Below are 25,612 nucleotides of genomic sequence, written 5' to 3' on the forward strand. Positions count from 1 at the left end.
ACACCTAAGGACAGATTCCAGGTTATGTCCCCAGCAAGGGTGAATAGATAAGTCAATAGATTACTTTTCATTTACATCTAAAATCAACAAACCAATCATTTGTTTACATGTGAGTTGTGCCTAAATACTGAGCATTCATGATTACTAATAAAAGAGACTATTCGTATTCACATTCACGTTAGCTTTCACAAGTAAGTCTGACCCACAAACACCTTATAGTCTTACCAGAACGAAGTTCCTAAATCCCTCAAGGAAACATGTCCTGCTAGTCAAGAGGTATTTCTGCTTCTTCCACAGCCCCCCTCTCCAGCCACCTGCTGATGCATTCTATCTTCTTGAGCAATAAGACAGACAACTGGACTCACAGGAAGCAAGACTGAAACGGAACACAGGGTTGTAACTCAGAAGATGGTGGCTTTGCTTGGTTTTGCCACTTACTAGCTGTGTTTCCTCATGAATTCACTTAACTTTCATTTACTCAGTAATAAGATTTTCCCCTCCCTCCATCTCACAAAGTTACTTTGAGGATATTAGAACTGACTATGAGAGCAACCCTAAACTGTAAAGTGCCAAACGGATGTCACTCTGACTATTCATTCCAGAGTATGCATGGGAGTTTTGTGCCGGCAGCCTCTGGTGTCAGACCGCCTGAGTTCAAATCCAGGCTCCCACTCACTAATTGTGACCTTGAACAAGTGCATGCTTCTGTTTCCCCATCTGTAAAATATGAAATGGAAGGGCACCTGTATGGCACTTAAAACAATGACAAGAACCTAGAAAACATTCCATAAAAAGTTAAGATTTGATTCAGCAAGGACTTTTTCTAATTTAATTTTTATTTTATATTAAAGTATAGTTGATTTACAATGTTATGTTAGTTTCAGGTGTACAGCGAAATCATTCAGTTATACATATACATATAACCATTCTTTTTCAGATTCTTTTCCCATATAGGTTATTATAGAATATTGAGTGGAGCTCCCTATGCTAAACAGCAAGGATTTTTTTAAGTGGCTACCCCTTGACTATGTATGAGCTTTGAGAACGCTGAAGAATAGACAAGATCTAATTCCCACCTTTGAAGGTCTCACAGACTTGTGAAGGGTAGACACTGAGGTAAACAAGTGTTGTGATGAAGATAAAATGTAGTTAAGCACAGGGCACAGATCCATTCCTAATCCCCTGCTCTGTCCTTTTGCCTTCCTCTGTTTCCCTGCTCTTCCTAGGCAAATTCCCCTGATAACTGCATCTACTTTCAGAGCTAAGACCCAGAGCACAGAACTCTACCCTCACTGCAGGATATCCCCATGTAGCTTACTCCCTTCCTCCACTCCTGAACCTATACCTCTTACAACTAATCCCTCAACCTAATCAATGACCAAACCATGATAAATTTGTCTGAGAAACATGCCCTATTTCTCAACCCATATACACATCTACTGCGTTCATCTTGACTGTTGCAGGAGCTTCCTATGCATCTCTGGGCCTCCAGTCTCAACCTCCCTACCCATCACTCATTCCCCATTCAGCCACCTGAGTTCTTCTAAAGCTTATATCTGTTCACAATACTCCCTGTGGTAAGCCTTCAGTGGCTTCCCATTGCTGACTCAATAGCATCTTCTTAGGCCTACAGGACTCTTAACTCAAATCTCGGGCTCCTTTCTACATTTATTCACACTTCTCAGGCCTCAACAAAAACCCAATGTACCTTTCCAGGACACACATGTCCCTTCCAATTCTCTCTACTCTTGCTCTTGTTGATCCTGTTATCTCAGATATCCTATCTGCCAGCTATCCATCCACCATCCTTCTTTTTCATCCTTCAATGTCCAGCTCAAATGCCAATGACTGCATATTGCTTTCCCTGATTAACCAGAATCCCTCAGGATTTCTTGCTCTTTATCCTAGATTTACACATACCGTGTAGATTGAACCATATGATTTACCATATTTTTGGTAGATCAAAAATGGCCAAATAACAGTAATTTCAAATAATTCAACCTATAAATTAGTATGTTTCTCTTACACCACTTACCCTGCTTCAGTAGACTTCTTTATACTCTGTCTTCTTCCTTGCATGCCCAGTGGCTAGCAGTGGTGGAAAAGTAGATTCTCAAAAAATGCTTATAGAATTCAAGATAATTGTTATGTATGGATCTCAGTATAATACTTCATTGGGTTCCCTTAAGTCTAGGTCTCAATCTTTCTCTCATTTTGCTGGAGTCTGACAAGGGTAAAGTTAGTCACCCAAGGCTGTCTTATCAAGTCAGGAGTGTAGGTATCCTTTCCTCATTTCCATCAGGACCCCACTCTCTCTACCTACCAACTAATAATTATCTAACCTAGAGAGGGAAAAATCCACCTCCAGGGTCATCCTTTCTTTAGGCAGCAAGTGTGTAATTTGTAATGTTAACCATTCAGGACATCCATTCATTCATTCAGTCATGGAGATGTGATTGGCATTGGGAATATAAAAGTAAATAAGGCAACCAGAGATGATGAATTTAGAGTGCCTTTGTTCTTTGACCTGGTCTTCAAACATTTTTCCTCGAGAATCACCCGAAGACATTTTGAACATTTAAACAATATTGTGTATTTTTGAACAGTTTTAAATGTCTTGTACATTTTAAGGTATCTAAAATTTTTATCATAAGTTGACATTGTCACAAAGGATGTAATTTTCAATATATATTTAATATTGTCACTTTAAATATAATTACTATATCATTTTAAATGTATCAAATGAAATTTGAATATTATAATTTAATACTCAAGACCAGCTATTTAAAAATATATGAAAAACTATTTTGTAATATTTGGGAATTTTAGGCCTTTCCTTTGTCTATTTCAACTCACATTCCCACTATACTTTCTTCCTGGATTTTATACATATACATTAAATCAAAACTGTGGAGCTGTATATTTAGGTCAATTTACAAAAATATCCATGGCAAACAATAAGCTGAATTACACTTTCAGAAGAATTCTGCTTTTATTATTTCAATTCAAATACATATGTTAATAAGCATTGCAAGAAACATTATAAAAACAATGAGAAATAAGTTGCAAAATGAATCCTGTAAGACAGATTATAAAAAGTAGTCAAGGTTAAAATAATATAGATCTAATATGAATGATTAATCCATTTTCATAAATTATAAAAAGAAGGTAAAGCAATATGTTAGCTCTCAGTATCAAATCTGTAATATAGCAATGAGTGTACAGTTTATGACATAATGATAATATCATTCCTCTAATAAGAATGTGTGTCTCTGTCCAGTCAAAAGGCAGAGAATGGTCAAATGAAGCAAACATGGTCCAACTACATGCCATCACAAGAGACATAATTGATTCAAAGACACAATAAGTTGAAAATAAAAGGATAGAGAAATATATCCCATACAAAGAGTATCCAAAATAGAGCTGAAGTGGCTACAGTAGTATAAGGCAAAATAGACTTAGAGACAAATTTTGTTACTAGTGACAAAAAAGGACATATAATAAAAGGGTCAGTCCATCATGAAGACAAAATAATTATAAGCAAAATGCATCCAACAAGAGAGTGCCCCAAAACATGACGTAAAATACATACATTAAAAGGTGACATAGACAATTCAACAATAATATTTGAAAACTTCAATACCTCATTTTCAACAATGGGTAGAACAACCAGGCAGATCAACAAGGAAACAGAAAACGTAAACACTGTAAACCAACTAAATATAACAGACTCCTACAGAACACTCCAATCAACAACAAGCAGAATACACATTCTTCTCAAGTGCACATGGAACATTTTCCAGGATATGTTAGGAGTATATGTTAGGAGGCCATAAAACAAACCTCAATAAATTTAAAAGTACTTAAATTATACAGTGTTCTTTGACCACAATGGAAGGAAATGAAAAGTCATAATAATAGAAGGAAATTTGAGAAATTCACAGATATGTGAAAATTAAATAAAACTCTCCTAAATAACAATTGAGTCAAAGAAGAAATCACAATGCAAATTACAAAATAATTTGAGATAAATGAAAATGAAACCACACATACCAAAACTCATGAGATGCAGCTCAAACAGCAATCAGAGGGAAACTTATAGCTATAATGCTTATAATTATAAGAAGAATAAAGATCTCAAATCGATAACCTGAACTTCCACCTTAAGAAACTAAAAAAAGAAGAATAAGCTAAAACAAGCAAGCAAAAGGAAGAAAATAATAAAGATTAGATCACAAATAAATAAAATAGAGAATAAAAATAATAGTGAACATCAATGAAATCAAAAGTTAGTGATTTGAAAAAGATCAACAAAATTAAACTTTAGCTAGCCTGGCCAAGAAAAAAAAGTAAGAACTCGGATTACTGAAATCAGGAATAAAAGAGGGGACCTCAGTACTAACCTCACAGAACTAAAAAGGATTGTAAGGGAATACTACGAATAATCGTATGACACCAAATTAGATAACCTAGATGAAATGGATAAATTCCCAGAAAAACACAAACAACTGAAACTGAAAAAAGAAAAAATTAAAAATCCAAATAGACTTATAACAAGTAAAGAGATTTCATTAGCAATTTTAAATCTTCACACAAAGAAAAGTCTAGGCCTAGATGGCTTCATTAGTGAATTCTACCACACGTTTAAAAAAGAATTAATGTCAATCCTTCAGACACTCTTACAAAGATTTAGAAGAGGAAGGAACACTTCCCAACTCATTCTATGAGACCAGTATTACCTTAAGACCAAAACCAGACAAAGACATGACAAGAAAAGAAAACTACAGATCAATAGTCCCTACAAATACAGATGTAAATATCCTCAACAAAATACTAGCAATCCAAATACAGCCATATATATATATATATATATATATATATATTTTTTTTTTTTTATATGAGTTTCAGATGTTAAACCAATCTTGCATTTCTGGGAGAAATTCCTCTTGGTCATGGTGTGTAATCATATATATATATGATTGGTTTAACATCTGAAACTCAATCAGTGCAATACATTATATTAATAGAATAAACCACAAAGGTCTCAATAGATGCTGCAAATGCAGTAATAACTTCTATATCGATTACACAATGAAATAATATTTTGCATATACTGAGTTAAAAAATATATTACTCAAGTTAACTTCCCCCACTTCTTTTTCCTTTTTTCAGTGTGGCTTCTAAGAGATTTCACATTACATATGTAGCTTGCATTTGTAGCTCACAATATATTTCTATTGGACTGAGATGATCTGGATGGATCCTAGTTTCAAGACCAGTGGTCTCATGGCGTTAGGTATTTTTCATGTTATTTATCAGAGGAGAAAACAGACTGACAATAGTTAACCTGCCCAGGCTAACACACTCCACCCTGTAGGTGTCAGAACTAGTACTGGAATTCAGTTCTGCCCGTAAAGCCTGAGTTTGCCCTGTTTACATCACTGGTTTTCCTTAGAGATTAAATAGTCATTGAAGACGTTTAATATTTAACTTTTAGAATTTCTTTCTTCCTTTCAAACGTAGGAAGAATTTAGCCTCCTCACCTTTTCCATTTTTCATTTGGACTTATCCTTCCATTTCTGTTAATGGGATTTTACTACCATTATCACCATCCATTTGCCTGTTTTTGGTAATTTTTTGCTTTTGTTTTTGTTATCAACCCCCCCGCCCCCCGCAGGACTACCAGTGTGTTCTTCTAGCTGGCCTTCTAGTCTACTCTTTACCTTACGCAGCATGGCAGATGATAGTCAAGATTTGTTTGTTTGTTTAAACATACATTCTGCGTCAAACGTCATAGAAGACTCTCCATTTAAAATATTGCTAATCATCTTCACAACAACTCCCACTTCACAGATGACGGTCATTGCTTCCTTCACTTCAAAGATGAGAAAACTGAGGTTCCCAAAGCTTAACTGCTGAAGTTACACAGTAACAGAAAGACTTGGGACTAAACGTCAGGTCTCTGACTCCATAGGCCCCACTGTGTGCAACATACCCCTCCTCCATGTCCCTCAATGTGAGTTAAATATGGATCAGCCTAAAACATAAGCATTTTCATATGAATGATTTATGCCTTTATGAAAATCTTCTAAAGTTTTTTTCATAAAAGTTTACCTATAATTTTTCTATTGAAAATTGACATCTATTTTTCTTTGTATTGTTATGGAATATGGTCTACAAACTTAATACAATGATGTACACTTTATAAATGAAACTTGGATGAAAGGTGACATAAAGTCCTAGACTCCTATGTAGACACAAAGTAGACAGTGAATAAAAGTAAATTGATAGCAATCAGGTTGATGTACAAATCTGGTCTAAAATCAAACAACCCCCTTTCTTCAGAATGCTTTCCATCCACCGTCGTTACACTTAATCAGCCCTTGCACAAAGGCTGGTATCAATGCCTCCTACCAAGTAAACCTCCTGTTTTTCTTTTTTATTGAACATTCATAGTCTCCAAAATAAACATTTACTAATTTTAATCTTCTTTCTAAGATCAAATTTGATAGACGTAATACCCTTCATCTATATAAAGGCTAAATATTTAGTATTTAGTCAAAATGCATCTTCACTTTTCTCTGCATAGAATAATTTATCAATAAAAAGAGTTAGCTTTCCAGAATGTGAAAGAAAAGAATTAAATGCAGTATGTCAAATATATACTGTCAGACCTCATTCTTCTAATAGGAGAAAAATGAGCAAGCACATTTGAGGACTATTTCTGAATTTTCATGGGATATGAATTTTGAAAATAAGATGCTTTCACTCTGAGTCACTACTGCCAATTGTTATTCATTTAGTTAGGTGTTACTGAGAATGCTTCAAGGGTTATCCTTTCCATCCTTTATTCTTTGGTAGACTAGCCACCAATGTTTTTAGGGCTTGTCACCATAGTTGTTTTGCTCAAATATGTTGCATATTTCGGGTGATAGCCTTATGTCCAAGTAATGAAGCAGGAGACTGAGAAATGGGGAGATGGAGGCATTAAGCCCAGGCTATGGAAACTACCTGTGGCAAATTATTTTGTTCCTGGGTTTTGGTTTTCCAACTGTAAAATAGAAATATTATTTACTTTTGCTTTATCTACTCACAAAATATACTGTGACAAGTATGGGAGAAAACAAATGAAAATCGCATTGCAAGCCAGCATTACAATGTGTTTCAGTGTGTGGTTTCTGCCTTCTTGATGAATTTGCCTTACCTCTATATCCCACATGCATCCCAGGGCTCCACCCATGACCAGACTAGCAAGGCGATGTTGCAGCACGTAGGACTCCAATTTAGTAGGTCGGTTTCAGCCTCGAATCTCACTGTTCATGAATCTGTCAAGATAATTAGGGCTGGCAATTATCATAACTAGTATCAACAGCAAACATTTATTTACAGTATCTCTGACTCTGCACAGAATAATATATGTGTCTTCTGTTTTGTCCATGGTTGTATCCCCAGTGCCTGGCAGTCTCTGGCACATAGTAGGCACTCGATAGTTAATGGATACATAAAAGCATCAAGAAGAACTAGGAAAATAAATATGTAAGGCCACTGTCTCCAAAGATTTGTAATCTAATCAAGTTGACTAGGCCTAAACATAAAAGGTGAGAATGGAACATTAAGTCAGTCTACATAAGTGCCCAATAGCATCATGGCAGGAATTACTGGAGAGATTGAAGTCTTCTTCCCTATATGGGAACACTGCAGTTGAATGACAAATCTCCCAGGCTTCAAAAAGGGTAACACCATCTGGAAAACCTTTTATTGTGTTTGGGGCTACACTTTATCATCAGGGGAAGATTGTAGATACTTCCCTTTGTCAAAATGGAATGGCAGAGTAAGCGTAATGAAGACTGTAATAACAAGAACGGAGCTTTGAGCTTCCCTGGTGGCGCAGTGGTTGAGAATCTGCCTGCCAATACAGGGGACACGCGTTCGAGCCCTGGTCTGGGAACATCCCACATGCCGCGGAGCAACTGGGCCCGTGAGCCACGACTACTGAGCCTGCGCGTCTGGAGCCTGTGCTCCGCAACAAGAGAGGCCGCGAGAGTGAAAGGCCCGCGCACTGCGATGAAGGGTGGCCCCCGCTCGCCGCAACTAGAGAAAGCCCTCGCACAGAAATGAAGACCCAACACAGACAAAAATAAATTAATTAAATAAAAAAAAAAAAAAGGAATGGAGCTTTCAGTTTAGTATTATCAAAGAAAATGCTGGGAAGGGGAGTGAGATTTTTTGTTATTTGTTATGGTCTGTTTGTTTTATTTTTTGTTCCTCCAGCAACCATAACTCAATAATGCTACAGTTTTCTAGAAAATGGTACATCTTCTTTTAAGTGTGCTTTGGAAACACTTTCCTCCTTCCCTCCCTCCCTCTCTCTTCTTTGCCTTCCTTTCTTCTTTCTCTCGTTCCTTTCATCCTTCCTACACTATTAATTGGGCAATTAATAATCAATAAAAATTTATTGGGAACCATGTTCCAGGTACTGTGGCAGGCAAGAAAGATGCAGAGATACATACAGAAAACCATGACCTATAGCAACTCACAGTCTAAAAGGGCAGATAGCCAAGGAAACATAATTGTTTCCTTGTTGTGTCCATGCGACACGTTATAACAGTAAAAAAAATTATTACGACCATGTTAAGAGTGTAGAACAGGCCTCAACTCACTGTCCAGGGGGAGTCAGGAAAGGCTATGGCATTTGGACTGGGTCTTGAAAGGAAAGGAAGCATTAGCTGATGAAAAGAGGCATTCCAGGAACTAGAAACATCACGTGCAAAGGCCCAGAATTATGAAACGACATGGCTGATTCAGAGAATCTGGTAGTATGGAGAGTGACAGGTGAAAAAGGCAAAGTGGCAAGTTGCAAATAAGTTCTGAAGGGTCCTGTCTACTAGCAAGTTTGGACTTGATACTGTGGAAGCTAGAGAATGATTATTGACAGGACAGTGTAACAGGATCATAGTTGTTTTTTGGGGACAATTAAAGGGAATAGATTCAGAAGAGGAACTGGTAGGGAAGCCAGCTAAGAGGCTGTGCAATAGAGCTGGACAGAGAAAAAATTCAGAGCTAAGACTTGGGTAGGGGAAAGGGCTAAGGGGTCTACCTTTGAGAAACATTTCTGCAGCAGAATTGACAGAGTATAGTAAGCAATTGTTTTTGGAGGGTGAGAGAGGGAAGAAGAGGATAACAAGTTTCCAGCTTGAGAAACTGGTTGCGTGATGATGCCGTCGGCCAGATAGGGAGCAAAGAGGAGGAGCGGGTTTGGGAGAAGACAGTAAGTTCAGGTATGGACACATTGAATTCATGGGTCTGAGACAGATGATATTTGAAAACATGATAGTGGATAAAGTCACTTAGAAAGAGTATGTAGAAGTAGAGAAGAAGACCCAGAATATAAGCTAAGGAACTCCAACATAAGAGGGATATGTAAAGAGAGAGGAGGGTAGAGGAGAGAATGAAGGAAGGTTTAGAAAAGTGGAGGAAGAACCAGAAGTAATTGAAGATGGTGTTACATTGGGATACTGTGTCAATAAAGCACCCTGAAGTTGGACAGGGTCAATGTAGACCTTAAGTTCTATTTTTTCCTCCAACCCAAAGCCAAGACTAATGAGCTCCCACCTACTGACTAATCCTTTCCCATCCTGTGGAGTCAGACACATTCACAGGCTGGGCAGCAATAAGAAACCAGCATCATGGAGGCTCAGCATCAAATTGGCCTCATTACCATGCTGCCTAAACTGGTTCACTGTTTCTATGAGCTGGAGTCTTGATTCCCTGTCTTTGCTCAAGTTCCTGTAATGAACCCCTGTGCTGGAGGCTACATCCTTCTCCATGTTCCTAAGACAGAAGTCTTGCCTCTTGGAGTCCAGGTTTATCTATTCCCTTGTGTTAAAATCCTGAGCTGCCCTGTCTGTCCTCACTCACGCATCCTGTCAATGCCTGTAACTTTCTGGCCTTGCTTATAATTCCTAAGAGTATCTGGGTGGTGTTTGGATAGCTCTTGCCAACAAACAAGCAACTGATAAACGGACTCCCATATTACTACAGTATATTTATAGCTATTAGTTCTTAAAACTGCTATTTGTTAATTCCACGATGCCTTCATTCAGTGCATGCATTTGACAACTCTTGGGTGCCTACTGTGTGCCAGGATTGTTCTAGGTGCTGAGGATGCAACTGTGAACAAAACAATGTATATTCCCTTATGTGGCTTGCGAACTAATAGGGAGGACAGATAAACAATTTAAGTACATAGTGGGCCAGATGGAGAAAAATCAAACCACCTACGGGGGGAGAAGGAGGCTGGAATGGAGGGAGGGTGCTGCTGTTTTACAATAGCGGGCAGGCAAGATATCACTGAGAAGAATGAGCTTGAGCAGAGACCCAAAAGAAGTGAGAAAGAGAGAGAGATGAGAAAACTGATAGAGTGAGCCCTGTTGGTATTGAGGAGGACAAGTATTCCAGACAATGGGAATTGCAAGAGCAAAGTCCCTGGGGCCGACTTGGCCTTGTACATTAAAGAAATAAGCATTCTATTGTGGGGTAGAAGTTGTTAGAGGGATTAGTAGGGGCAGGAGGCAATCATGAAGAACCTTTCGGTTATTGAAAATGTTTTGACTTTTATTCTGATAAGTATAAGTATTTCGTCAGGGGAGATGATGTGATCTGTCTGAAAGGAGCATTCCAGCTGCTTCATGGAGAACAGACTGTAGACAAGATCAGAAGCTGGGAAACTAGTTAGGAGTTGAGAGCAACAATCCAGAGGAGAAAAAATGGTGACCTGGGCCGGGTTGCTTGAGGTGGGAGTGGTGAGAGGTAGTTGGATTCTGGATATAACTTAAAGGTAGGACAAGCAGCATGTAATGATGGCTTGGATATCCTGTAACAAAAATAGAAGTCAAGAACGACTCCAAGGTTTTCGGCCTAAGCAACTAGAACAATGGAGTGGTGTTTACCCAGATGGGAATTAACAAGGTGGGGAGTTCAATTTTGGGCCTGTTAAATTTGGGATGTCTATGAAGCTGTGTCCTGAGCAAGTGGGAGGAGGAGCTGGTGTACGGGTGGAGGGGCTGGCCTTAGACGGGAAAGTGGGGTATGGACAGGCCTTCCGTGTACCAGGAAGGAAGGTGAGGTGTACAGGGACAGAGGCAGTGACTAGAAAAGGGAGCCGTGAGGGCCTGGGGAAGCTTTGTAACTGCTTCTAGTTTCTCAGTGAAATAGAAAGCCAGCTCAGCAGCTGAGAGTGAGGACAGAGGAAGGTGTGAGGAAGCTTTAAGATAGAGAAAGTGTGAAATAGCCTTCTATGACCGTGTTCTTCAATTTCAGCTCATGACACCTAAATGTGAGTCTTAAAATCAACTTAGTGATTTGAGATCAATTCAGTGATCAATTCTTTTAAAAAATAAAAATTTAAAAGAGCTTGTTGCATGTATCAAGAGTAAGAATTGCTTAATAAAAGCTTTATTTCAGGTGTATGTGTGTGTCCTGGGTTGCAGCAAAATATTTTTAAACACACTGGCCCAGGGCAGTGGGAGGAAATGAACAAGGGACAGTCAAATTAAACTCAGGGAACAAGTTACTGGTCATACAATTGACATATTTTCATGTAAATATGATTAGAATATAGATTCATAAGAACTTGGCTTTAGACCTGCTAGAGGGCCACAACCCCTCTCCTCCCACCCACCTCTACCTCCACTATAGGAAACCTTTATGTTGGAATATTTTCAATGATGGGACACTCACCAGCTTAAAAGTTCTAGATTTCAGAATATAACTTTCTTTGCTATAAAAAGCAGGACCGTCACAACACTCTCTCAGATGTTAAAGCAGTGAGTAGAGGATCTGGCAGTAGAACTTCAGAATTTAGTGTACTTAATATGAAGTTTGACCTTATTACATAATACCAAACTTGATGGCTTTTTCCGTTTTGGAGAGCTCTAAATGCTCTAAAACAAAACTAGTCTCAGCACACTAAGAAATCTTGTTTTTATTCAAACTTCAGCCCAGAATGGCACCTTTTAGCTTTTAAACTGTATGCTCTCTCTTCTTACATTGCACTAACTGCAATTTTAATGGATGATTGAGCTAATTTTCGTGCCTACATTTTCAAGATCTGTCTTTGGATCTGCAGATGAGTCCAATCAAATATAACTTTACTTAGAAATAAAATTCTTCATTTCAATACTTTATATGCCTCAGTTGCTGAATATTTTCCGTGCAAAATATGTTAATGAACAATAGTAATATGTCAATAGGTGCTGTGAAAATGGCCATTTATATTTTTAATTCTAAAGAGCTCAGGTTATTTTCTAGGCATTGTAATTTAGAATAAAAAAGGAATTCTCCAGTTTTATATTTTGCTTGATTGTTAAAAATGGTTTTGAGATTATTAACTCAAACCAATTTTCTATGTACCCACTGATTTCTAAACCATTTATGACTTGTTTTTAAAAAGTACCTTTTCCTTATTTAAAGGCAATGTCAAACTTAGTTTATTAGACAGGATATTAAACATAAACATTATACATGGAATGTATTTTCCCCTTGCAATGTTTTCCTCTTTCTTCTGTATTTATTCTGATTTATATAAATTTGAAACACTGAAGTAACAAAAGCAAAGTAAAAAGGAGATGAAATTTAACTAGTAGAGAATGAGGACTCATAAAAGTGTACACTCTTGCCTACATCAGTAAAAGTGTGCTAATTTATAACACTATTAATCTTAGTTCAGTTCTAAATCCAAATCAAATAGAATCTGAACCCATTTTCAATTGCTTTTGAGATTATTAGTCTGTATTCCAGGATTTTCAACAGTTTCACTTCTCTAAACACCAAGAAAAAGTTAAAATTGCAAAACAGGAACATGAAATCCATATCTTACTAGTATGGATCCCTCTGCTATTCCTTTAGCTAGACCCTCATATATATATGTTTTCTCTATGTAAAATGTTTCTTTAGGAAATACACAGGTTTACTTCCTCTTCTGTTGCTTCCAACAAGAGCTCTACCATGGAAAGCTCTCTCTCCCCTTCCATTTTGCAAGCCTCAACAAGTCTGTTGCTGAGTCAGAACCTCCTTTCCCCCCTGATGTGAGAAATCTTTCTCCCTTGGAAATTCATAAAGCTTCGGAAATGTTTAAATTAGAGTCTCCCTAGGGGAAAGGGGCGGGGATGCCAGAATGAATGTGGTGGGGAGGAGTCCCACACACTGCAGTCCCGACGGCAGCACACGAAACGCTTTCTGAAACAGGAGGATTTGGAGTGGGCCCAGGGTTACCAAGGGAGCTCGCCTCGGAACCCATTATATGCATGTCTGTGTGTAAATAACCGCACGGAGCCGCGGTGGGTTCCAGGGACTTTGTTCCTCATTACTTAAGTGAAAATGTATGGTATATGGCCGGGCCTTCGTGTTTACCCTACAGAAAACAATTTCACGCGGCTGCGGTAAGGTGGATAACAGTACTCGGCACGAGAAGCTAAAAACAGAAACCGGAGCGAAAAGGAGGCGCTTTCTAAGGCGACGAGGAGGGCTGCGAGTCGGAGCCATGGTGGGGCCAGAGGTGTAGGCGACGCGCTCCGCAGTCGGCAAGGCTGGCGGAGCCCCGCACAGGCGAGTCGGCCAGAGGCCTCCTGCCCCGAACCCGGAGGGCGGCAGGGGCCGGGTCCCCGCTCCCTCGCGCTGCGGGACACAAGCGGCCGCCGACATTGAAAGCCACTAACCGGCCTCAGTTTCCCCCGCGAGCCAGCGCCGCCTAGGGTAGCCCCTGTCCCTGCAACCAAGGCTCCTGTGACCGAGGACGAAGCAGAGGTGACAAGGAGGCAGGGCCCCGAGGGCGACTGGACGGGGGGAAAGTAGCGCGTGCGACCTGCTGCAGGTTCTGCGAGGACCCAGCGCCGGGAGGGGCGGTTGCCCAGTAACCGTCCGCGCCCCCCGCGCCTGCTCGCCCTCGTGCGTTCGTACCGGGCGCACAGGCCGCTTCGGCCGCCCGCCGCCTCAACCGGCCTCTCCTTTCCCCGGGCGCAGGGGAAGCCCGAGGAACGCGCCGCTCGCGCCCGCGCTCTCTCACCCTCCCGAGAGCGCTCGCGCGGCCCCGGCCGAGCCTGCATATTAATAAGGGGCGGGACGGGGGCGGGGCAGCGGGGGCGCCGCGGCCTCGAGCCCGCGCGTGCCGGGACGCACCGCGGGGGGCGGTGCGATTGTGAGGTGGCGCTGACGCACGTTCCGGGGTTCTTAAGCGGCCAGGGCGGCGGCGGCTGCGCCCGAGCAGGTCTCGGGAGGTGGCGGTCATTGCCGCGAGGGGTGGCGGGGCCGAAGTCGGTGCCCCTGGCTCAGTCACGGTGTCCCTCTCACTGACTCCCCCTCCTTCCACCAAGGCCGCACCGCCCCAGATCCGGCGGCTTCTTAGGCGGGGCAGCGGACGGGGTGCGTCTCCTCCCGCTGCCGCCGGCCTGATAAATGAGGGACTTAGGGTTTGGGGTGCTGCAAACCGCCCGGCTCCGAAGCAGCAGTCCCGGGTCCCTGTTCAGCGGCGGGGCGTACCGTCCCTACGCCGCTGGAGCCGCGGCGGCCGCCGCCCCGCTGCCCTCCGCCACGCCTTTCGTCCCGATCTCGCCGCCGCCGTTGCCTGTCACCGGCTTCTCGGAGGCCTCCTCCCCCTTCTCTATCCCCTTCGGCTGCGGCGGCGCGGACAGCTCGGCCGCCACCGCTTCCTCTTCCTCCCCGTTCCCGGCGCATCAGCAGACCATGCAGGATGAACTGCTGCTGAGGCTGACACAGCAGCCGGCGCGGCCACTCTCGGGGGCGGAGGCCACGGAGAAACTCCCCAACCACCACCCCGGCGGCGGCACGAACGCGGGTGTGACCCACCTCCTCCCCTCCCAGGACTTCAAACCGAGTCTGCACCACCCCTCCTCCTCCGCCTCCTCCTGCTGCTGCTGCCGCACCTCCTCCCCGCAGGACTTCAGTAAGCGGCAGCAGCAGCAGCTGAGCAGCCAGAAGAGGAAAGAGTTCAGCCCTCCCCGCCTTCCCCACCCTCCGGACTCGAAGCCGCCGCCGCCGCTCCACTGCCCCGGCCGGTTCGGCTCGCCGCCGCCGCCCGGCCAGCTCCTCCAGCCGGCGCAGCTCGCCCAGCGCCAGCAGCAACAGCAGCAACAACAGCAGCAGTTCAGCCTCCCGCACCCGCAGCACCTCCCGCCGCAGGACTTCGCCCCGCAGCAGCGCCCGGCCGACCTGCCCCCGCTCCCGCAGCTCCAGCCTTCGCCGCCTGCAGCCCCGCGGCGCCGTCACGGAGGCGCGGGCAGCCCTCGCAAGACCCCGGCCGTGGGCGAGGGCAGCGCCGCCGAACCCCCCAATGCGGGCTTGGCCCCCTCGACGCCGCCGGTGAACCCCGCGCCGGGCTCCATGGAGTCCCCCAACCATCCTCTGCTCAACAGTCCCAGTAACCTCCTGCCTGGCGGGGCTCTCGGCGCGGGCGCCTTCAGCAGCCTGCAGAGCCCGGACCTTCCGCACCCGGGCGGCGGCGGCGGCGGCAGCAGCGGGGGCGGGGGGCCCCCCGGCGGCGGAGGGGGAGGTGGCTCCGCGTCGCCGCCGCCGCCGCTGCCCGGCTTCGGCACCCCCTGGTCGGTGCAGACCGCGTCGCCGCCGCCCCAGCCCCAGCCGCCGCCGCCCCAGCCGCAGCCGCCGCCGCCGCCTCAGCAGCCGCCGCAGCCGCAGCCGGGCTCGTCGGCCGCCACCCCGGGTGGCGGCGGCGGCGGCGGCGGCGGCTCGCTCAGCGCCATGCCGCCGCCCAGCCCAGATTCGGAGAACGGCTTCTACCCCGGGCTGCCGTCGTCCATGAACCCGGCCTTCTTCCCGAGCTTCTCGCCCGTGTCCCCGCACGGCTGCGCTGGGCTCAGCGTGCCGGCGGGCGGCGGCGGCGGGGGCGGCGGCGGCGGCTTCGGGGGCCCTTTCTCGGCGGCCGCCGTGCCCCCGCCACCGCCGCCCGCCATGAATTTACCTCAGCAGCAGCAGCCCCCGCCGCCCGCGGCGCCGCAGCAGCCTCAGAGCCGGAGGTCACCCGTCAGCCCGCAGCTCCAGCAGCAGCATCAGGCGGCCGCGGCCGCCTTCCTGCAGCAGAGGAACTCCTACAACCACCACCAGGTACGGCGGGCGACGGCCCGGCTGCGCCGCGGGGCCGCCGCGGGCGGGGGCGGCCGGAGACCGGGCTCGGCCCGGCGCGGCCCCGAGGGGCAGCGGCGAGGGCTCCTCGCCCGACTGAGTAGGACCCGGAGGGCGGAAACGGGCGACGGGACTCGGGACACCGGACCCCGGCGGGGCGGGAGGGCTGTGGCCACCGTGGGCTGTGGGGCTCCAGAGTCGGGTCCCGCTGGAAGTGGCCCCGGCCGGGCGCCCCCTCGAAAGCCCCGGCGTGGCGGTGGGTCTAGGGCAGGGGCGGAATGGCGCCGGGGACGGGGCGGGGGGTGGCCGGGCGCGACGTCCCTCTCGTCCCTCGTACGGGGCGACCCCGGGGCCCGGCCGGCGCCCCCTGGCCTAGTGAGCGGCCGTCCGGCTTCCTCGAGCCCGGGAGACACGGCGAGACGGCCGGGGTTCGGGGGTCGGAGGACCTGGGGTCGGGGACGCGGGACCAGTGGGCTCGGGCGGCGGCCTCGGGGAGGGGCGGGGAGCGCCCGTGGGAAGCGAACCCGGGAAGGAGAAGAATGATTACCGGAGACGGTGCGTGTAGGCAGCCCGTGACCCTTCGCCGTCGTCCAATGAGGGAACGGGCGGAAAAGCTTTTTTTCTTTTGAGTTTGTTTCATTCTTAATTGGCCGGCGAGAGCTGTCGCGGGCGAGGCAGTGGCCGTCCGCACAACCTACCGGGACCGGGGTCGGCGAGGAGCGTCCCGCTCGCGCTCCTCCTGCCCACCTGCCTCCCGACGTGGGTCGGTCCCCCGAGCTGTCAGATGGTTGACTGAGATGCTCCAAGACGGTTTTAGTTTCTGTGCTTTTTAATGTTTGGGTACTATTCTGTAGGTTTTAAAACTAAACGAGTCTGCTATTTGTGTGTTACCTTGAAGAGAAGACTTTCACTTTTTTTCTTTTCTTTTTTTTTTTTTGGTGGCCTTAACCTTATCTTGAATGATAGGGTGTGTGTATTTTAAGTGGGTAGTATAATTATGAAATCACAGCAGGCAGGTTTTTTTATTCATCCGGGTCCTTTCTGATTCAAGGTCTGTTTTGTTATCCTCTCAAAACAACGTTTGAGTGGCCGCTGGGTTGGTTAATTGACATTGAAGGAGTATTTTGTTCTTTTTTGATCTAGTCAGCATTTGTTATAGTGATCATTCTGTCTAAGGCCAATTTCGTGATTAAAGATTGAGAGGGAAGCAAGATTGGACCTTAACCACTACTTACGTACTCATATAGCTTTTTCCATTGCCCACTTAAAGTTTTTAAGGGTTACCCTTTTAAAAAGGTGAATACTATCTAAATTAACCAAAGTTAATAGTTAACAGTTTATTTAAATTAACCAGAATAACAACAGTTTTTGTTGAATCACTGGCTTCTTCCTGAGGAAGGAGAATGTGGCCTATAAGGGTTGAAAATAGGTAATTTTGAAATAGTATTCCCCTTTTCCATGATTTACATAATCTTGAACAACTGTCTTTTGGGTGTCAGTGTCTTCGTTTTTTAGCTGGAAACTTGCCACAGAAAATTATCTGTAGGTATTTTTGTATTCTTAAGGCCTTAGTATATCATTAGAAGACCATATACCAAGATCCATATTTAACTATAAGCTGCTTTTTGTCAAAAGATGGGTCTTGCAATGGAGTGTAAGAGGTCACAGCTGTTATATGGAATTTTAGGTCACTGGAAGAGAACTTTGAACACTGCATCAGTGACGAAAGTAAGGTCCTGAAGAGTGGAATATGTCCGTGGTCCCTTAGCTATCCTTTTGAACTACATAGAGGGGGAAAGGGTAGTATATATTCATGATTATATTAGCATTAAAAAAACATTTTTAATAAGTAATAGGCACTATAGACCAGGTTTACAAAAAAAAAAAACAGAAGCAGGTTTAATATTAAGAGTGCTTGACTTAAAGTAACCTATTGACTTATAGTTAAGTGCATGACCCATACTCCCTTTGGCTAAATGTTGGCACAAAATTATTAAATTATAAGCTTATTGACAATAAAATTGCTAGCAATTAATACTTTTCAAAATCTACAGTTGTATCCTCTTGGTGAATTTTTCGTTCTTTGATGACTTCTCTTGCTATTGGTTCGAGTTTGGAATATTACTTTACTTTTGAAAATGAATGAAGTTAATGAAGACTTTTATTGCTAAGATCTTTATTAGAATGATCAAAGTATATAGTTGTTTATCTTAGTGTATCCACCTATGGGTAATAGCAGATAATTATTTAACAGTTCATGGATAATTAAGTGAAATAAAAACTACAAAAATTTAAAAGAAACTACATTAAAACTGGAATAAAATATCTTAAAAGTTGAATAAGCAGTGCAAAAAAAAAACATATTTGCTATATTTTCCCTATCTCAAAAGGCATTTTTAATCTGTGCAGTAGAATAACACCAAATGGTATTATCCACTTTTGCAGTGGTACAGTTTGTTTTAGAAACCTAAAGTCTAGATATTTCACTCATATGATTGGTATATTTTAATTGATAAAGATCATATCTTTAGTTCTCTGCTTAGCGGAACATGGTTGCTTTAAGATCATAGTGTAGGTTATATTTTTAAGGATCTTCAAAGTTAATTTCAATTTTAAAGTATTTATTTTTTTCTTCATATCTGTCATTTATATAGTTCTTTCTAAAGGGGAAAAAAAAGTAACTGCATGGTTCTATTTTAATGAGTGTCATGAAATATCTGCTTGATTCATTATAATTTATAGTAGACAAGAGTATGAAAACTCAGCTAGCATTAAATGAATATGTTTTCATAAGCAAGATGTCAAGCCTATTACTTTTTATAAACTAGTTATGATATATTCTGTTGCCTTTATATATTTCATTTTTTTTAATTCTTAGCTCACGCCTAAATTTGAATTTGAATTATAAACTCTTTAAATGCCTATAATTTAAATAGATGTATTTTCCCCAGCCTCTTCTGAAACAATCTCCTTGGAGCAACCATCAAAGCAGTGGCTGGGGCACTGGAAGTATGTCGTGGGGAGCAATGCATGGCAGAGATCATCGTAGAACTGGAAACATGGGAATTCCAGGAACTATGAATCAGATATCTCCATTGAAGAAACCGTTTTCTGGTAATGTCATAGCACCGCCGAAATTTACTCGCTCTACTCCATCACTGACTCCAAAATCTTGGATTGAAGATAATGTGTTCAGAACAGACAACAATAGTAATACGCTCTTACCCTTACAGGTAAGAATGGTATGTAAATGGCCTTATTTCTAATGTTAATCTTTCAAAATAGGAAATTGGGTGGTGGCAGTAGTAATAGTATGGTAAAATTAACGGATTAAAAAAGAGAAAGCTCCAATTTTTAAGCATATAATTTGATTATCAAAGGATAAAATACCTATACAAAAAAATTGAGACTAAAAAAATCTCTAAACACATAATAGAAAATAAGCTTCATAAAGTGTAGAAAACCCTGCTGTATTTCTTAAATTCATATTGAAGCTTTTACTTAGCAGCTCCTTAAGAATGCCTTAATTCATTAATCTTTAACAGGCCACCAAAATGAGTTTCTTCTCCAATATAGCTGAACTAAAATGTTTCGTAATTGTGCATAAATATAACTATGGTCAGCTGTATGTATATTCAAATGTAGTTAGTACAGCTACGATCATGAAAAAATAACATTAGGGCTTTTTACATCGAATTAAAATTTGTTCACTGGTTCAGTGACTATTTTTTTTCTTAATGTGGCCTAATGCTTATAATGATTAGACATTTTTTTCAGGGCTTTTAATATTTTACTGATATTATAGGTTAATAAAGTCCCCTTATGACTATTTAAAATGAGATATTTTTCCCTTTAAACTGTTAGAGGATCGAACAAGGATACAAGATAGAAAAAACTTTGATTGTTTTTTTCTTTTCATTCTTCTTTTTTTTTCTTTTTTTGTGGGTGGGTATGGGGAAGAGAACTGCTTATTTCTGATGAAAACTTCTATGCTATTGAAGGTGAGATCTAGTTTGCAGTTGCCAGCTTGGGGCTCAGATTCACTCCAAGATAGTTGGTGCACTGCAGCCGGAACATCCAGAATAGACCAGGTAGGCTGCACAGTGTATCTTTTTCAGGATTTTGGCTAGGAGTTTAGTATTTGTATTATGAGTAGGATTTATTATTTATTTTCTAATTATACCTATTTAAGCATATGTCAGAGAGCATTAAAGCAATTTATTTTTAAAGGGTCACTTAAACTATTTAATATAAAATGCTTCATTTTTAAATTTAAAAGTAATTCATAATCATTTTGTATGTCCTAAACATAATAAATTTGTTTTTGGAGAAAGGAATCATATACCCAAGAGCACCTGACTTTAAACATCAGTCAAACTGAGCACATTTTATCTCTTTTCAGAATCATTTGCAATTAGGTATAAAATCATATGTTTACTTAACATCTAATCTTACATTTCATAAATGATTTATAAAATTTTTTGGCAAACTTTTTTCATGAAATCTGCTGTATTTGTCTTGAGATGTATTTCTAAGAAAGCCCTTAGTTCAGGTTTTTACCTTTATAAAAAACTTTATAGTATTTCTCTATTCTAAATTTTGTTACTGCTATTATATACTGTCTTCTTCCAAATAATCAGTTTCCTATGGAAAAGCTCTGAGTCGAAAAGCTGAGAGTCAGTCTTAATCAAATTACCTTCAAGTCCTTTGTGGTTACAAAATGCTATCTCTCTTCTGCAGATGAAATTTGAATGCATACTGGGTACCAGCTGATGAGAATTATTACAGGACAAATAGAACACTCAGTCCTCACATAAGAGGATTCTTTCCTACAGAGCCCAAGTTTGAATGAGCATAGACTTGACATTGTGGGCGTCCACTGAATGGAGCTCTGTTATCCTTAGTTACTTTATCAACATGAAATCATTTTACAAGTAAGGACTGTATAAACAGATTAATATTACATTTGTAAATAGCATTCTAACCTGGCAGGTTGGCAGTAACTTCAATAATCAACCATTAGCACTAGTTTTAAACAAGTCCTACCTACTTACCAAAGTAGTCCTGCCAGGGTCTCCACTTAGAAATAAGTAATTGTCTCATATAATTTGTAATTTATTGTCTTGTTAATGCTGTAATGTTATCCATATATTTCTTTTCTTTTCTCTACTCTGCCTCAGTTAGGCCATATTAGTGATATTTTTATGGTAGCACTTTTATGGTGTTCAAATTAAATACATAAATGCCTAGGAGATGGTATGTTAGAAGAGGAAAATTATGATAATAATTTTGAAGGTGGCAAGGGACATGTTTTTAGACAGGAAAGGATATAATTATTTGAAAAGGTTGTGCAGGAAGAAGCAAGAGGATATGTGTGAGGGATATATATCTATGGAGAAAGAAGATTAGCTGCCATGAGGATCCATGGGGGTGGGGGGCAGATGTTGAGAAATTAGGTTATTAAGATGGCTTCAGTTGGTAGAATAATGCTAGAGTAGATAGAGGTGAAAATGAAAGGGAAATTTTCAAACTGAGCTCTGCAGAGGTGCCCCTGGGGCTGCCACAGGATGAGGGCCACAGGATGAGGGTCAGCCCTTCCACTTAGACTTCAAAGCCTCTCTGCTCTTACCTATTTTATAACCTAGGATTTTAGGTAAATTAATTTTAGGAAAAAGGATTTTGATGCTAAAGGTTAATTTTTTTTGGTAAACCGCTAAGATATTGGCATTCCCTGTGGACTCTTGATCCAGAGATGTGATGATGAAGTTGAAGAGAATGGTGAAGAAAAAGATAGTGGAAAGTGAACTGAACTAGAAGGAAAGGAGGTCTGAAACCTGAATCTTCTTATTCTTCCTCTCACAATCTTTGTGACACTGGATGACACAGTCTATGGGCTTTCATCTCTTGGGGTCATAGTTTCCTTATCTATAAAAGGAAGACCTTGAACTAGATCATGTAAGGCCTTTTTAGCCAGCTCTTATGAATTCTTTCATCTATTGTGGCCATTTCTTTTGCTCCCTGCTTCCTGCTCCCCCCTCCTTTATTTTTAGATTACAAGGGTCTTGGTTTATTGGGGAGGAAGCAGCGGGCATTGGTCCCAAGCAGTGGAGGTATCCTGTATGACCTCCCACCTGGTCTTAAAAGCAATGTTGTTGTCTCCTTTGAGTACCCTAAGGGTACTTATTATACAAAATTTGTTCTGTGTTTCTATCTTTCCATAAAAGGTTGAGGTATTTGAAGTTGAGGTTCTTAGAAATACAGCAAAAGCTACAAACTGCATTTGGTATCTTAAGCAGTTGGGTAGTTCCTCACTATTTGACAAAGTTAAAATTATAGAAAATACTTAGATGCTTAAATATCTGGGTAGATTATTTTCATTCCTGATATTTTTTCGTCATATATAACATTTTAATACCAATAAATTTTAGTTAACAAATACATTGTTTAAAAACATTTAACTTTTCTATTTCTTTTGGTCTCGAATTGATTTAAGCCTAAAATGTACTAAATTCTAGAACTAAAGTCTTAATTCTTGTACCTGGCCTTAAATATACCAAGAGCTGGACATGTAATTGAATTTAGTAAATGGGAAAGATTTTGTAGTTTTGTAGCTTTTATTTCAGTTGTATGTAAAATTTTTCAGATTGGCATTTCCTTATTTAAAATGGCCTATATTTTTTATGGAAAAGCTTTAAATTTAAAACTTTTTAAAAACAAATGTAAGTTGTTATACACACTTCTGACTTTAAAATGAATGTTAGATAGTCTTATTAATTTCTTTAAGGCTAGCTAAGAATTACTTTTCTTTAAAATGCTATTAGCTAGTTACCCTTGCAAGAAGTCATACTCAAAAGTATAAATTCTAAATTACCTTAAAATTGAATTTTTCAGGTAGATAATAAGGCTACAGCATATTTATTCATTAATACTTGAATATTTTAAATCAAGAGTAAATATACTAGTAGTTGAGGTTATTACTTAGAAGTTTACATATGGCGTATCAGTTTTCTGTAAACAAAGCAACATGATGCCTTCAAAATTGTAATATAGCCTGTGAAGCCTATGAGTGTTGGCCTGCTCTCTAGCTGGGGAATTATCTATATATTTAGCTCTAGACTTTTGGTCTTACAGAAGTTCTGCTTGCAGTTCCTGATCATGTCACATAAACTATCTTGAATTAATTGAAGATATTTTCTGCTAATCTTTAATATCCATGCTATTATGATAACATAATAAATGATAATATGGGGACCTCTCAGAAAAATACATTATTTGGAGACTTTATTCACCTTATACAAAAAAAAACAAGACCAAGTCCAATTTTTCATTTAATAAAACATTCCTTAAGTTGTGATTCTTAAACTAGATTAGTTATAGGGACATTAGTTGTTATCAAACTGTCACACCTACTGAAAATGAGACAGAATGGGATCTCTTATACCTGCTTAAGTAATGGATCCTTTTTATGTTTCCTATCCTGTGTTCAGTTCTTTAATTGTACTTGATACATTCGTACCCCAAATATTTTCTACTTACCTTTCCATTTTATTTAACCATTGTGGATACTAGATTAGCTTTGGCCATTTTGGGCTTTAAAAATTTTTTTTTAATTTTTTTTGAAAATCACTGTTATAGTACTTTGTTGAGGATCAGAATAACGAAGGAAGGTCGAGAAATGTATATTCATTGTATATGTGGTAGTACTTTCATTACCCTTAGGATATGTGGGGGAAATAGTGTTCTTTGCCTTTGAGAAGATCAAAGTCCAGCTGGATGAGTAAGAAATATCTGTGTGGAACAACTAGAGAGTATGAGATTGAGAGCCACATTGTACAGTGAGGCAGAGCAACACATCATCTGTTAATTCAATATAGTGCAATAGCAGAATGTAATCAGAAACGTATAATCAGTGTTAAAATTGAGAACAATATTAGTACAAATTTGCTTTTTTATTTTAAAGGAAAAATTGGATGACTAAATACAAAAACACAACAAAAGTTGATCTTTCTACCTAGGCAGAAGAATATATGACCAAGCATTGGTATAACTTTAAATATGATGATGCAGGTTTTTTCTATAATCCACCTCCTTTTTCTTAGGAAGGATACAACATTGTCAAAAGGAAAAGCTTCTACTTAATCACTTCTTTTGAAGTAAAACAGGATTTTGGATATGTCAAAGCAAAAATACAGCATCCCATAAAAAAGTTCCCTTTTAATTAAGTTCAAATTCCTTTTGTTGTTTTTTAATATCATTGTTGAACACATTAGTTATTTTTCAGCATTTATAGTCTTTCTCAGGTCATCCTTTTTAAAATTAGGATGACTTTGTTCTTTCTATGTTTTTCAGTCTTTCTAGGACTTCATTGTTGCTTCCATAAGTCTTTGCAAATGTCTGGGTTGAACAAAATAATAAAATATTAGAATATAAGAAATTACAGTTTTTCCACCATTGTGTTCTAATTTTTGCCTGTTCATTTTTGTTGTGGGATACTGTAATCTCAGTTTCTGAAAGCCCATTTAGTTGATTCTTTGCCACATAGCTTTCATACTTAAAATAGATTTGGGTAAACTTTTCCTGATAGAGATTCTTACTTTTGTGAAATATCTTGGCTGTTTTCAAATAGCTATGTAGTAATAAATGTAAGTTACATTGCCATGATTTTCCATATTTTTTTAATGGTAATCAGTGTTGGTGCATTTATGGTTACTTTAAAATGGTTTCAGGATTTCCATTTAGTTTTTGAACCAATAGCAGTTTATGTGAACACAATTTTTTTCTAATATCCCTATTTCAGAAGAATGCATGAGTGTTTATCTTATCAGATTTGTTTTTGTTTTTTTCAGAAGTCATATTTTAATCCCCACATTTTACTTAATGGAATTATCTGTATGTTTTTAACATGAACCTCTAGGTTTCATTATCCAGAAAGTGACTTTTGAGATGTCATGAGCTCTTTGCCTGCTCAAGGCTATTTTGTGTTTAGTGATTTAAAAATCATGTGGGATGCAGCTGATACTTAATAAAGTATAACTTAGTTAACAGTTTTAAAATAGCTTTGCTGTTTTCTTTGCTGAAGTAGGAGTTTGTTTCATGATGAAAGACTTGATATGCATAGGAAAATAAAGGACCTTATAAGTGGGCATCTCACTATTTCAGTTGGATGTACGCATTAAAGCTAAAGCTATAAATACATGCAGCTTTTTTTTGAATAAGAGTTATCAGAGTTGACATATAGTGGTCACTGATATTTATTGAATAGCTTGCTTAAATATTTTCTTCTCATACCTTAAATATTGTCCATGGCATTGACAGTTGTGTAGGATTCTACATTAACTTTGCTGTGCTCTAAAGCAAGAGCATACTCTTTGGAATGGAAGTAGTGGCTGGCCAAAAAAATAAATAAATAGAAGTTGTGTGGGAAGTATCATTTGGGTGGTATTAATAGTCACCATTAATT

General features: G+C 41.0%; 1 protein-coding gene and 1 long non-coding RNA gene across 6 annotated transcripts in view; one reads left to right on the forward strand and one right to left on the reverse strand.

Moving 5' to 3' along the window:
- Nucleotides 1–349: 349 nt before the first annotated feature.
- Nucleotides 350–16,126, reverse strand: LOC133092031 (uncharacterized). The gene is made up of 3 exons (XR_009701012.1): nt 15,992–16,126; nt 7,205–7,325; nt 350–376 (listed from the first exon to the last, which is right to left on the reverse strand). It is a non-coding gene; the product is annotated as an uncharacterized LOC133092031 (long non-coding RNA).
- Nucleotides 14,341–25,612, forward strand: part of CPEB2 (cytoplasmic polyadenylation element binding protein 2) — a 59,402-nt gene continuing 48,130 nt past the window's right edge. For 3 of the 5 annotated variants that reach the window (XM_061191247.1, XM_061191249.1, XM_061191248.1), the window contains exons 1-3: nt 14,341–16,134; nt 19,104–19,385; nt 20,154–20,243. In XM_061191247.1, coding sequence (XP_061047230.1) covers nt 14,452–16,134; nt 19,104–19,385; nt 20,154–20,243 — 2,055 coding nt within the window. In that variant the 5' untranslated portion in view covers nt 14,341–14,451. The remainder of the gene's footprint in view (nt 16,135–19,103; nt 19,386–20,153; nt 20,244–25,612) is intronic. The other 2 variants (XM_061191250.1, XM_061191251.1) reach the window with 1 other exon arrangement.

The sequence above is a fragment of the Eubalaena glacialis genome, chromosome 5 (assembly GCF_028564815.1).
Source record: "Eubalaena glacialis isolate mEubGla1 chromosome 5, mEubGla1.1.hap2.+ XY, whole genome shotgun sequence".
NCBI classification, from domain to species: Eukaryota; Metazoa; Chordata; class Mammalia; order Artiodactyla; family Balaenidae; genus Eubalaena; species Eubalaena glacialis.